Source organism: Astatotilapia calliptera, chromosome 4 (assembly GCF_964374335.1).
Source record: "Astatotilapia calliptera chromosome 4, fAstCal68.1, whole genome shotgun sequence".
Taxonomy (NCBI): domain Eukaryota; kingdom Metazoa; phylum Chordata; class Actinopteri; order Cichliformes; family Cichlidae; genus Astatotilapia; species Astatotilapia calliptera.
The window spans coordinates 14,920,346-14,932,789 of record NC_137425.1 but is presented as its reverse complement, the minus strand read 5'-3'; the positions used below and the strand labels follow the sequence as shown (position 1 = coordinate 14,932,789).

General features: G+C 35.7%; 1 protein-coding gene across 3 annotated transcripts; it reads right to left on the bottom strand.

The window, feature by feature from the left end:
* Positions 1-270: 270 nt before the first annotated feature.
* LOC113020768 (nuclear GTPase SLIP-GC-like) lies at positions 271-12,290 on the bottom strand. Of its 3 annotated transcripts, none has more exons than XM_080300296.1 (22): positions 11,701-12,290; positions 11,484-11,565; positions 11,136-11,248; positions 10,831-10,866; positions 10,495-10,519; positions 10,266-10,352; positions 9,607-9,694; positions 8,450-8,666; positions 8,107-8,328; positions 7,096-7,302; positions 6,822-6,997; positions 6,153-6,246; positions 5,978-6,065; positions 3,609-3,730; positions 3,195-3,338; positions 2,952-3,106; positions 2,723-2,840; positions 2,532-2,640; positions 2,298-2,428; positions 2,008-2,089; positions 1,737-1,814; positions 271-1,616 (listed from the first exon to the last, which is right to left on the bottom strand). In XM_080300296.1, exons 2-21 carry the CDS (start codon positions 11,548-11,550, stop codon positions 1,741-1,743), a joined length of 2,355 nt encoding a protein of 784 aa, XP_080156422.1. In that variant the 5' UTR covers positions 11,551-11,565; positions 11,701-12,290; the 3' UTR covers positions 271-1,616; positions 1,737-1,740. The 3 variants fall into 3 exon arrangements, with proteins under 3 accessions (XP_080156422.1, XP_080156423.1, XP_026020778.2); XM_080300297.1 differs by having other exon boundaries at positions 271-1,527; positions 8,107-8,295; positions 11,701-12,288; XM_026164993.2 differs by having other exon boundaries at positions 271-1,527; positions 11,701-12,286.
* Between the last annotated feature and the right edge of the window lie 154 nt (positions 12,291-12,444).

Genomic DNA, 12,444 nt, shown 5'->3' with positions numbered 1-12,444 from the left:
AAATCTTGGTTGCTTTTTTATTTGTGTGTGTGTGTGTGTGTGGGGGGGGGGGGTTGTATTTTAATTTATTTTTAATCTATTTTAATCTACTGTTTTATTTATCTTTATCCATGTTTATCTTTTTCTCTTTGTAAGGTGACCTTGGGTTTTAGAAAGGCACCCTCAAATAAAATGAATTATTATTATCATCATCATCATTAGTAGTAGTAGTAGTAGTAGTATTAATATGCACAGCTTGTTAGGGACATGACAAAGGGAATTCCACACAAATAATTTTACCATATTCATTTATTAAGCACAAACAGAGGTAAAGCAGAAAAAACAACAACAACTATGTGCTTACCTATAAACAACAAGTGACTGAAACTAGAAATAACCACAAAAGCCACAAAAGCGGGAAAAAACAAAACAAAAACTAAATTGGGTGCCAGAAAAGCCCCAGCCTTCTTAGAGGAGGGGGAGGGTGGCCACCATCTTAAAAGAATATCACCTTACATAGGTTCCCAAACAGGTGAATTCCTTGTCTCGTAATAGATGGGAGGAGCCACTAATGATGACCTGAACAAAAGGAAATAAAACAGGCCCACCAAATAATAACAAGGCTTAAGGCCTCACAGGATGTAAAACTTATTTTTCATCGTAGGCCACATACAGCTCACTTCTATCACAGATGGGTCAAACCATAGAAACTCCAATTTCTGTCAATGTAACGATGTTTAAATACACATTTCTACACTATTATAGTGATTTCATAGTTCCAAAAACTGTAATGCAGACGTAGCCATGCCATAAGGAAAATCAGTGAAGGTACACACATCAGGGACAAGAGGAGACAAAAAAAAAGACTTAAACTGGGCTCCTAACTGGGAGACCAGTTTGAGGACAGTAAAAAAACACCTTAGCACAAAAAAAGCACATGAATATTCACATGTACACCACGTAAGCACATGACATGCATTGGAGGCGTTTGGGATGGGTGAGGGTAGGTGAGTGCGTATCTGTGTCAGTGTACTTGTGTGTGTGTGTGTGTGTGTGTGTGTGTGTGTGTGCGTGTGTATGTGTATCCTGTGTTCAGCTTGAGAGACTGTCCTTTCACCTAGTTAAGCAAAAGTCAATAGTCCACAGCCTTTGCAGGAAATCAGAATTTTACAGTTGTTCTGACTACTCACAGCTCTACCCATAGCTTCGATCATAGCGGGTAGCCTTGTGGGGTTTATAACAACTGTCACTGCTTTCTTCAATTTCCAATAAACCAGGGCCAAGCCATCTCCGATCAGCAAGAATCCTGTTATAATGATTCCAAATAGGTAGATGTCTTCAATGTCCTCAGTCGAAAGTCCCGCCAGGCACACGACATGCCACTTCTCCTGCCATCGTGCCATCGGCAGGGAACGTCCCTCCAGGACGGTTGAACTCTTCCGAACCCAGGCTTTTCATCGAGAAGTGAGTGTCAATTGCATTTAGGGATCAGTTGATCAAATTCATAGTTCTTCTTTAGGTATTAGAGATGAGGACTGAGAGGCTCTTCTGGGGTTAGAGATAGACACGACCAGATAAAAGACACGAGAAGCCAAGCAGGAAAGATAAGGGAGGGAGAGGGAGAGAGATGCGTCCACCTCCATCAGAGCCAAAGCAAGCAAACAGAATCTATTGTCTATTAAAGACAAAAACACTGACATTTTTTAAAAAAATTAACAACAATAATTTCATACTGAAGATAAAATCTTAGGATTTACCCAGTTATATTTCATCATCTGGAGTGCCTACAAGTAGATCATAATGTTTCTTCACCATCTTAAGCTCTGTTGAAACATCTGAAAAACAAAACTTTTTTTGAATTGTTTCCTCCCAGAGTGACACACATACGTAAATGTGTGGCTAAATGAATAATGAATAAATTTTTAAAAAAGATAAATAGACACCCTTATTGTTATCAGCAGCAAGATTGCAAAGATAAAGAGGAAAGGCAAACAATTTGAACCAATGTAATTACATCAAACTGTTTACCTGGGAGTAAGCACTCTTCATCCTTGAATGAAAGTCCAATAGATTCTTTCATAGTTTTCTCCAGAGTCCCCAAGACGTATACCTAATTTAAAAATGTAAAGTTTTTCATCACTTACCACAGACTAGGATATTGTGTTAAAGTTGTATTTAGAAGTTTCTCAGACTGGATTAAAAATATAAATGGAAACATACATTTCTGTATAAGTCTATTCCAGTTAAATACAGAAAAAGGCTTCAGGTGAGTTATGAGAAAATATGTTCATCATAATTCTTCATAAAACATGACAAACCATCAAATCGTGCAACTTCTCCAACATGGTGTTTTTTGCCTGTTCAAACATGTCCTTCTTTGAGTGCATGTGGTTTTTAATAGTCTCCCTCATGTTGTACAGTGTGTCTTCTCCTGTAAATGCTAAAGCCTCTACAAAAAGACAGAAAACTCTTCAGACTTTTTATGCTGAATAATAACAAACATAAATATCTGTTTAGGTGATAAGTTGTGAAGCTCTGATCTTATTTCTTACTCTTGTAGCCTTCTTCCATAATGTTCTCAACTGTCTCTGTCAGACTGCTGTAGACAATTTTCTTCTGCTTCTGGATGATTCTGTTTAATTTTGCCTTAATCTTTTCTTCCTGAGAGAAAAACATAAAGTATAGATGAACTTTACTTATTGTTTATCAATGGGCTAATGTATAAGAAAGTCTCATCTCTTACCTCTGTCTTGAGGAATCTGAGCTGTAGTTCAGCATTTTTGTACTTTTCAATCAGAGAATCAGTGTTAAGTGTAAATGTATTGATGACTCCGTTGAATGCTCCACAGTTTACTTCATTTCTAAAACAAGTAAACATTATGGTTTATAATGACAGAATTGGCAAGTTTACATGTTATGAATTACATATCTTGAATGATATTATGTGACTGTTTAGAAGATGTTTTTATTACGGGAAGGTCTTTCTGAATTCTGCACCAATGCTGTCAATCAGACAGGAAGCCAACTTCATATTAAGGCTAATTGGTTTCCCTTTTTTTGGTTTGTAGACGCCACCATTCTCAATGACACACTTCCGTAAATTGTAAAAAGCACCACCATTCTTTCCCTGAAACACAAAAGAAAACTCAGAATTATTGCATTTTACCTTGTCATGTAAAATCTGCATGTATTTTAACTATGATTAAAAAACATACATCATATAAGAAGGATTTCTTAACACCATCATCAAGACATCTTTCAAAAGCCCTACAGGTGTCTTCCATTTCTTTTCTGACATTATCAAGTTGGAGGTTCATGTTTCTCTCAAGTTCTTCACACACCTCGCCTGTTTTACTATCCTGAAAAACATTTGAAGGAATAAAACCATGAAAACCACTTATTGTTTTTTTTTAAAAAAGATTAATGAAATTCAGTTGGTTTTAAAAGCCACTCTCCTGTAATAAGGACCTGAGAAGAAAAAATGGAGCATCAAAACCTTATGAATCAGTCAACCAATTAATAACTCATAGTTTAATAAATATAGCAAAACCAAAATTAGACACACAAACACAATTGATGAATCCCAACATGTAAGAGAATATTATTTTGTATCTTTTACTTGACCTTACCACTCCTCTGGAGTTGGCGTCTTGAATCAAAGACAGAATCCCGTGAGCTCGATTCACATAGTTTACTGTCTCTGAGTGACAGTCATTGAGATCTTGCAAAAATCTCTGAAGTTTGGGTATTTCTGTAAAATAAATTTCAATGTTACAATTTTACATTACGTACTTATTTGAAATTAAATAATTCTTTCAGTCAAGGCAAACTAAAAAAAACAAGTGCAATCCTATGGAGGACCAGGATTATCAAAATGAATGAATTAAAAATGCAATTAAATAATTAAATATATGTTTCATTATTTAATTAAAATTGGAATTAATTAATTAAATAAATATTTCAATAATCAATTAAATGTCCATTCATTACATTTAAAGCATTTATTTATTTCAAATTTTATTTTATTAATGACATATTTAATTAATTGTTTAATGATGTATTTATTTAATTCATTTTGGCACTCTTGGCCCTGCCTCTGTCTTCATGAATTTATTTTATCTGTCAGCCTCACCCATCAAAGTCAGGGGTCGGGGTTAACACTGCAACCGCTGCTTGTCTAACATCTGAATGGTTACAGTGCAAAGTAAGTCAAGACAGGTTGATCCTAAATAATTGACTGCTATGAAATGGTGATAGTGTGGACTTGGGGCAGCCAGGTATCCCAGAATGCATTTCAAAACAGAAGCGGCAATGGTGGTGGCGCTCTAAACTGTAAGTAAAGTTTTAAAATACCCCGTTTTTCTGTCATAAACTCTACTTTTAATATTATTTTAGCTGAGAATTCAATGGCGTAATCTTCACGTATCAGGTCAGGTTGTCAACATAGAATATGTTTGCAAAAGTTACCTGGTTATCGTCACAGTTTAACGTGGGCACTGTTGCTTTATGTAACGTAATGTCGGAGCAATATTCTGCACAAGATAATCAAATGTATTTTTTTTTTCCTGAGCGCAGAGCTGCTGGAGCTTGTTTCCCTTGTTTCTCTGTAAAACGGGATTTACGGAGAGTGAAGGACACTTATAAAACTACAGAGCACCTCATAGGCGAACCCACTTTATCAGCAGCTGATATCGAATCACCGGCACACGGCTTTAATACCTCCGCTGAGTTTTAGCTCTCAGTGGAGGTTAAACAGCAGACATAATTTATTCAGGTTCTGTCTGTCAGGTCATGTTTACTTCACTGTTTCATTTACAACAGAGCAAATCTGATCGGCTCTGATTAAAGTTTTAGCTCTCACGTCTTTCGAATAGTCTGATAAAGATGATTTTCTGTAAAAGAATATCGATATGACCCCTGGCGTATATGACCGTTAGATTACTTTGATGCTGCCAACACTTTGTGCCTGCCCTGGGAAACCCTGGGTTAATTTAGAGAGCTGACAACCAGCTTCGTGTGAGCATTTATCCTGGTCCCAGTGTTAGGGTCAGTGATTCCAGAACACTGAAAAATATCCTGGATATGCTGATCTCGCTCTTGGTATACAGGGCTAAAAGACAGCAGCTGGACTTCATTGTTTACCTTCATGGTTAATATTCATAATGAAAATATTAGTTGAACATTGTGAAGTCTGTATGTTTCAAAGTGTCTAACAAGCCTGGTACACTTAAACCTGACAGTTAATATATGAGGGAAACACCAACGCCGTTATCTCTTTTAAAAAAGATTATGCGTTTATGCACTGGTGACACTGATTATTGAATGTAAAAGTCAAAGTTCATCAGATTTATTTGCTCTCTCTCCTCCTTAAACATAATTTTAATGTTAGTTTTAATTCAGAATTGGCGACTGAAACAAGTGTGGCACCTAGGAACATCAGGAGATAAAGACCCGATAGATATAACCTTAGTAAAGGAAGTTGGTGTTCAACCTCCAGTCAGCTGGGGTTATGACAGCCATGACACACCAACCAGATATCTGAAGATTAAAACATTACATTCTTGGCTAAAAAAATATTTAAAGTGTATTTGGTGACACACAAACTGGGTTTTTCAAAGTACAGCTCGGTTAGTTTTTACATGTCCTTGTTGGCGCAGAGAAACGCCCACTTAAAGAATAGCCACCAGGCCACAGCTATGGTTTTGACTCGAACAACATTAACCCCGCCCCCTAAAGTTGATGGGTGAGACTGACAGCTAAAATAAAATTCATGAAGACAGTGCCAGGGCCAAGAGTGCCAAAATAAATGTAAGATATATATAATTAAATAATTAATTAAATGTGTCAATAATTAGCTGATCAAATGTCTAATTAATTAAATAAACGTTTGAATAAATAATTTATTACATGTTTTAAATATATGGTATATTTAATTAATCAATTTGGTCACTTCTGGCCCCCTATACATTTGAGTTATTTAGAAGGAGACTTCACCTACCAGTTTCTTCTGGACTTAAGTAGTTTTGTTTTAGGAACTCTTTGGAGCTCACTGTGAACACTTTGAAACTGTCATCATTGAAGTGTTTCTAGGGAAAATGTGATTTGATTTTAAAGCATTCTTGCAACTGTGGAGAGTCTTTGCATTAGATTTTCTGTCAGACTACAAAACTCACCCTAATTTTGCTTCGCTTGTTGAATTCTTTCTTTATTGCATCCGTGGCTTGCACGTTTCTTTCAGTGATTAGATCATGGACGTCAGCTGATGAACTAAAAGAAATGTAAATATATATATGTATATGTTCTGTACACCATCATCAGTTTGCAGGAGGTTGTGTGGTTTTGGCTTTCAGGTGGAGTTGTGGGAGACTCCTTTTGTGACCAAGCTGAGCTTTGCCTAGGTGGCTTTTGCACACTACTATTATTGTTATTAATCTTAAAGCATTATGAGACATGTCAGCAGGTTCTCGTTGGACCATGATTTGTTAGGAAGTTTCCTATAATCTCATAGATTTTGTACCCATACATAAAGCTACCATGATCCCATCATTGCATCTCTTTCTCCTCCTACTCCTGTTTTATTCTTCAGCCCCTCTTGCTGTTCCAAACCCTTGCCTGTGCCTCTCTTAAATAACTCAATTTCCTTCTGACCAGGCAATTCTCTGTTCATTACTCAGTCCACCTTATTTAGTAAACTTTATAAAATTGTCTCAGCATCTGAGACTCCCTTTGACCCAAATGTTCTGCATTCATTACAAAAAAGTCTCAACTCTGTGCTTTATCTCTCCTAGCTTGATTTTAAATGGAAACGCCGTGTAGTTGATCATCATGCAACATTAACTTACAGATCATCTGAATCATCAAGAAGATCAGACTTAGTGCAGATAAAATGAATTTGCTGACATTCGCCACCATTTCCAATCAGACTACTGACACTTTCCAGGATCTCCCAGGCCTCTTTCTCTGATGCTGCTCGATTAATTTCAGTCACAATCCACACAGTAGAACAATCTCCAAGTATCTGAAAGGAGAATAACATGTCTCAGTGCTTCATCAAAAGATGACATTACTGTTTGCACAAGAATACAGTATAAGCAAAGAGCAGTAGATATGAATTACCCCTTTCCACATCTGATCTCTGCTCTTGTTGCAGTCGCCATTTCCAGGAAGGTCCACAAGTGTGACATGCTGGAGAAGAGACTTGTTTGGCACCCTGACAGTCACACACTTCACTAGTGGCCAAAACCACTTTTTTCCTTCATTGCCTTCTTCTTGTTTTGAATCACTTCGTGTGTACTTGACAACTTTTGCACAGAGTTCATTAGCCTGCAATAAAAAACAAAAGTAAAGTAGTGCAGTTTAATTTCAGTCCTCAATGCAAGTGCTTTACAAAAACCATCAAAAAGTCAGTGACATAAAAGATGACAAAAGAACAATTAATTAAAGAAACTGGATCACTAAAGCTGGAGTAATTAGTTTTAAAGTTTAGCTTTAAATGATCAGATTGTGTACAAGTATGTCTATCACAGAAGTATGGGATAATGTAGCTTCCCCTTGTTTTATATTATACCAAGACAGTCCCCCACTCTGAGGGGTACTGAGGGGGAATTCAGGTAACGGTAATTTCTATGGAAATTGTTGCTTTGTTGAACTGTTTAAAACGATCAACCATTTGATAATTTAGAAAAAGGATCATTGCCAGCCACAATTAAAATGTATTTAAGAAGTTATTTAGGAAAAGTTTTATATTCTTTATAACTAGTATTGCTCTTAGCAGAAACAACTTTATGTGGGCATGTTGTATAGTTGTCCACAAATTTGAGACATTAAAAAGCTACTTTACACTGCTCCCTTATTTAAAAGGGGGCACCTCTGCGGGTAACTCAGCATGTTTTGATTGACAGAGTTGTACGCCCTTTTGCCTTTCCTGATGCAACTGGCTGTCAGACATTGACTTGCTAAAATTTCTGGCCCCTTTGATTCACTTTTTGCAAAAGGTGCTCAGTAGTGGATTTCTATGAATAAATTTAAAAGTCGTTAAAAATTTAACATGTGAAAAAGCCAACTATTTAATTAATTTTGCTGTATATATATGATAGATATAATGTAATATGAGAGTTTTTGTCTTACCGATTCACATGTCAAAATCTTCCTCTTGGATTGGAGAAATTCTGGAATTGCTTTGAAATATTTGCTCTTCATGAGGTTTTCAGAAGACTTTTGTTTCCATTCTTCTCCGTACACTGCTGACAGCTTTTCCACAGCATCATGATAATCATCATTATCTTCCATTTCGTGATCTCCATTTTTGCAAGAAAACTGATGAAATGACCACAACTCATCATTCCACTCCTAAAATAACATTTTTACATATTATTTATTGAGGCATGTACCCAGCCTTAAGCCCCCAGAACTGCACTGTAACACATGATTTAGTTTTAAGTAAAAATGAAACTTTTATAATTCAATTTACCTCTTTTGTGATGAACTCAATTTCTGCCTCATACTTTGAGCTGTAGGTGTTAGCTTCCAATTTAATCATGACTGAGGTGCAGGCATTGATACTTCCTGAGGGTAAAAGATTCTTCTCTTCAATAATGGCATTTATCAAAGAGCTCTTTCCAGCCCCAGTTTTACCAAAGACACCAACCAGCTCCCTCTTGTCTGTCTCCAAATCACTGATTTTTTTCCTGTTGATCAAGATTTTAAATATGGGTTAAACGATTCAGTCATGAAAACATTTTCAAATGTAATTAAAAAGGTTTAAAACAATATTTTGACATCACTAATGCATAAAAGAATAGTGATAGTCATTATAGTATATATGTCATTATAGAATATCCAAATAATTATCATTAGACGTTTCAGTTTTAAACACTTATTCAGCTCATTGTTTATTGTTGTTTTGGTTCATAGCTTCATTGTTTATCAAAAAAAGTGCTGATGTTTCTATTATTAGCTATTGGATGACATTTTTTTTAAGTCTAAGTGGGATACACATTAAAAGTCAGATGTTCAAACCATACAAATTATAGATGATTTAATGCTTTAGTATCATTAAATCATCTATAATTTGTATGGTTTGAACATCTGTTGTTGTTAGTCAGAAGTAAAACTTAACCTCCGAAGACCCGAACTCTTTCATGGCATGCATTTTTAATTTCTCTTTGCTATTTGGGCTGATTGGGACCTGATGAATGTAAAAACAAAGAATTATCAGATTTTTTCTTTTTACCTGAGTTTTGTTTCTAAAAAATTGGGATCCACATATGAGTACATTCGTTTTAATTTTGATAGAACAGTGGCAGTATAATGTCCTCGTAAGTGGATATCAGGCCCTTGTAGAGCAAAATTTAGTATTTTGGTCTAGACAACCCAAATTGTGATGTCTACATATGTGGACGCCAGGTCCTAGGAGGTTAAAAATAGATAAAGAAACCAACATACCAAACAGACTGACACTAGAAATAAATGGTTGAATATTGAACCAAAAGGATTTGAGACTAAGCTAAAAATAAACTGCTTTGTTTGTGAAACCTGCACATGGTCATGAGTGGAACCATGCACATATATTACAAAACGTAAAAAATTAAGGCCCATTCATTAAAAAATATGAAAATTAATACTCACTTCAAGAAAGCACAGAATTTGTCTTGGTGATGTAGTCTGGCATGTGCAAATGTCATGATGCTTTTTGCATCAGACAGTATGACTGATTCTGTGGGGATGAAAGTAAAGAACTATTTAGCAGGACTTCTAAACTAGCATGTAGTCAATGTAAAATCTCATAACAACAACAACAAAAAAACAACAAAAAATTTTGTTAACAAAATTCACAAAAAGTGTGAATTAGAGTATATCAGGAGCATAATGTGACAACTTACCGACAGACATTAATATATCATGCAACATGCTGACTGTTAAAATTTGATAGCAGCCCAAAGAAAAAGTAATTTCTAACACCAAAGCAGAAACTGACTGTGGCGGGCCGTGGGCGGCGGTGTTGCGACAGGGAAGGCAGAAGCACCTGTAATCATAATCACTCTTCGCTAGCTTAAGAATGGTGTAGGGTCCTGTAATATTGTTGTTGTTGTTGTTGTGGGTATGTGTGGAAGTGTATTAGAACAGCAACCATAGATAAAAGTATGTTGAAGAACGTAGAATTGTGGTCACGTCATGCCTCATTCCTGCCACGCCGACATTTTATATTTTGGAAAAATTGTCCTGCACAGAAATTTAACCCTATAGTGGCTTCAACTGTAAAATTGTTCAGAAAGAGTTGTAAATACCTGCAAATCCCGGCACAGACAGACGTTGTCGCTTAGCTGGTGGTTGTAACCTGCTGGCGTCACTTTGAAGATCAGATTTTCTCTTTCCTGATTGGACAAAAACAAAAGAGAAAGAACAAAAAAAGTTTCTCTCAGCATTGAAAGTTGTTCTCAAAGTTTGATTGTACAAAATAGTGCTGCCTTTAAAACAGATTAATGAGATGCAATAAATAAGATGCGTGTGTCTCACCTGTATCACTTGTGGATGGAAAGACCTGAGGATGAAATTTAGTTATACAGATAATTATTCAACCAGCAGATTGATGAAGAATAGATTATAATTATATTCCTGCTTAACATCTCATCCTGTCAGACTATTCTTTTTCCTAATTAAGTCTCAGTCACACTGACCTGTAGAGACGGTCGGTGAACCCCTACAGCAAGTTGTAGTTGCTAGGTTAAAATGTGTATTAACGAACCCCCGATGAATTAAGTTTTTAGATTCAGTCTCTATCAGCCAGAGGATGGAGCTTTACTTTGTCTCAGGCAGTTGGCCCAAATGTCTGAAATTCAGTATAATCCTTACCTGAGCCAAATCAGCTGCTTCTTGCTCCTGTTTACACTGCAGATAAAAAGTGCAAAGCTGTGTACAATATTGAGCACTTAAACATGTATTAAAAATGTCATTTGTCATATAGACACTAAATCTTAAGGCAACAAAACAACACAATTGAAAAGAAATGACTGTTTCCTGATTTGAGTTTTGTTATTCCCACAATCAAAAGATTTTAAATCCAAATTAGTGAAGAATTAACAAAAATTCCACTACATACGGTATCTAGATAATTCAAACCTCTATGCACTAAAATAGAAATGATAGAAATTAATTACCTTTAACAGCCTGAGGTTCTTCTTGAATTTCACTCTTGGTCCAGCTTTTGTGATCACATGATCAATTTCTTCATCATCAAGATCATACAGACTTTCTGCATCTATTTTTTTATCTGCAGTTAAAGATAAAGTTGAAGAGATAAAGATTATTCTCAACTTGCTTGAGAAATTCTTGTTAAATGAATGAAAGAGATGAATGCTCTTCAGTTTTAATTTAACTCACTTTTATGTCTAAAAACATTTTGTGCAGTATGGACAAAAATCTCAAGAATCTATGCTGTTTCAGAGTCAACAGATCACATCAGAATCAATATCTGTACCCATCACGGATTTACGTTAATACTTTACCTTTAAATTTCTCCACCCACTCACTTAGCCCCCATTCAACCAGTTTGGTTCTTACGAAATCATCCATGACCAAGAAATGAAACTGAAATATACAATTTAATATTTAACCAGACAGCACTGCTTTACAGATTAGATCTTTGTGATCAACTTCTCCTTTAATGCATATATAATCAGAGACACTGATATTAAATTAAAATTAAAAGTTCAAACTGCTCACCTTTTGTCGAAAGTAATGCAGGAAAAGGCTGCTGAGGGAGATGTGAGGGAAGCAGTGAGACACAAACACGAAACAGGCGGGAAAAATAAAAATCAAACAAAAAGCAAAGTCCACAAACAGATACGATTAAAAACAAACTGGAACTGTGTGGCTCAGACTGCACAATTGCAACTGCTTCTATTCATATAATAGAAAGGCTAATCCAACATGAGTAAAGTGCCTGCAGGGAAAAGCAGAACTGATAACAGAGAAAAGCAGGAAGAGGTGGTGTTTGTGCAGAAGGGTGTGGCTGAAAGACAGGTAGCAACCTGCCAGACAGTGTTTTTTTTTTGTCTTACACAACCCAAAGGGATAAAAGTTTACAAATGTTATGGGTTAAAAACAAGACAAAAACACTGTTTTATGTATACTTACAGTAAACTGGAAAACAAAACATTAAAAAAGAAGAAAAAAAAGTGGTCATCACAACAGACAGCTCAACATGTTAGGAATCTGCTCACTTATACATTTTGCATAGTTTTAACATTACACCATCCAGCTGCTATATCTATATATCTGTATCTATCTATATCTTATATATATACACATGTCAAACATACTACTGTTTAATTATCATATATTACCCTATCATATATCACTGACATCACTTTGTGACATAAGGTATATAATCTCACAAATATACTGGTTTGTTACTTATTTATGATTTTTGGGGATGTTGACAAACCCAAATTTTTAAAATCAAGC

Coding starts and splice junctions, on each gene's coding strand:
- LOC113020768 (XM_080300296.1), bottom strand. CDS start 11,550: ATGGATGATTTCGTAAGAACCAAACTGGTTGAATGGGGGCTAAGTGAG. Junction 6,998..7,095: donor GAGATCAGATGTGGAAAGGG/GTAATTCATATC, acceptor TTCTCCTTTCAG/ATACTTGGAGATTGTTCTAC. Junction 3,107..3,194: donor AGAAATCCTTCTTATATGAT/GTATGTTTTTTA, acceptor TTTGTGTTTCAG/GGAAAGAATGGTGGTGCTTT.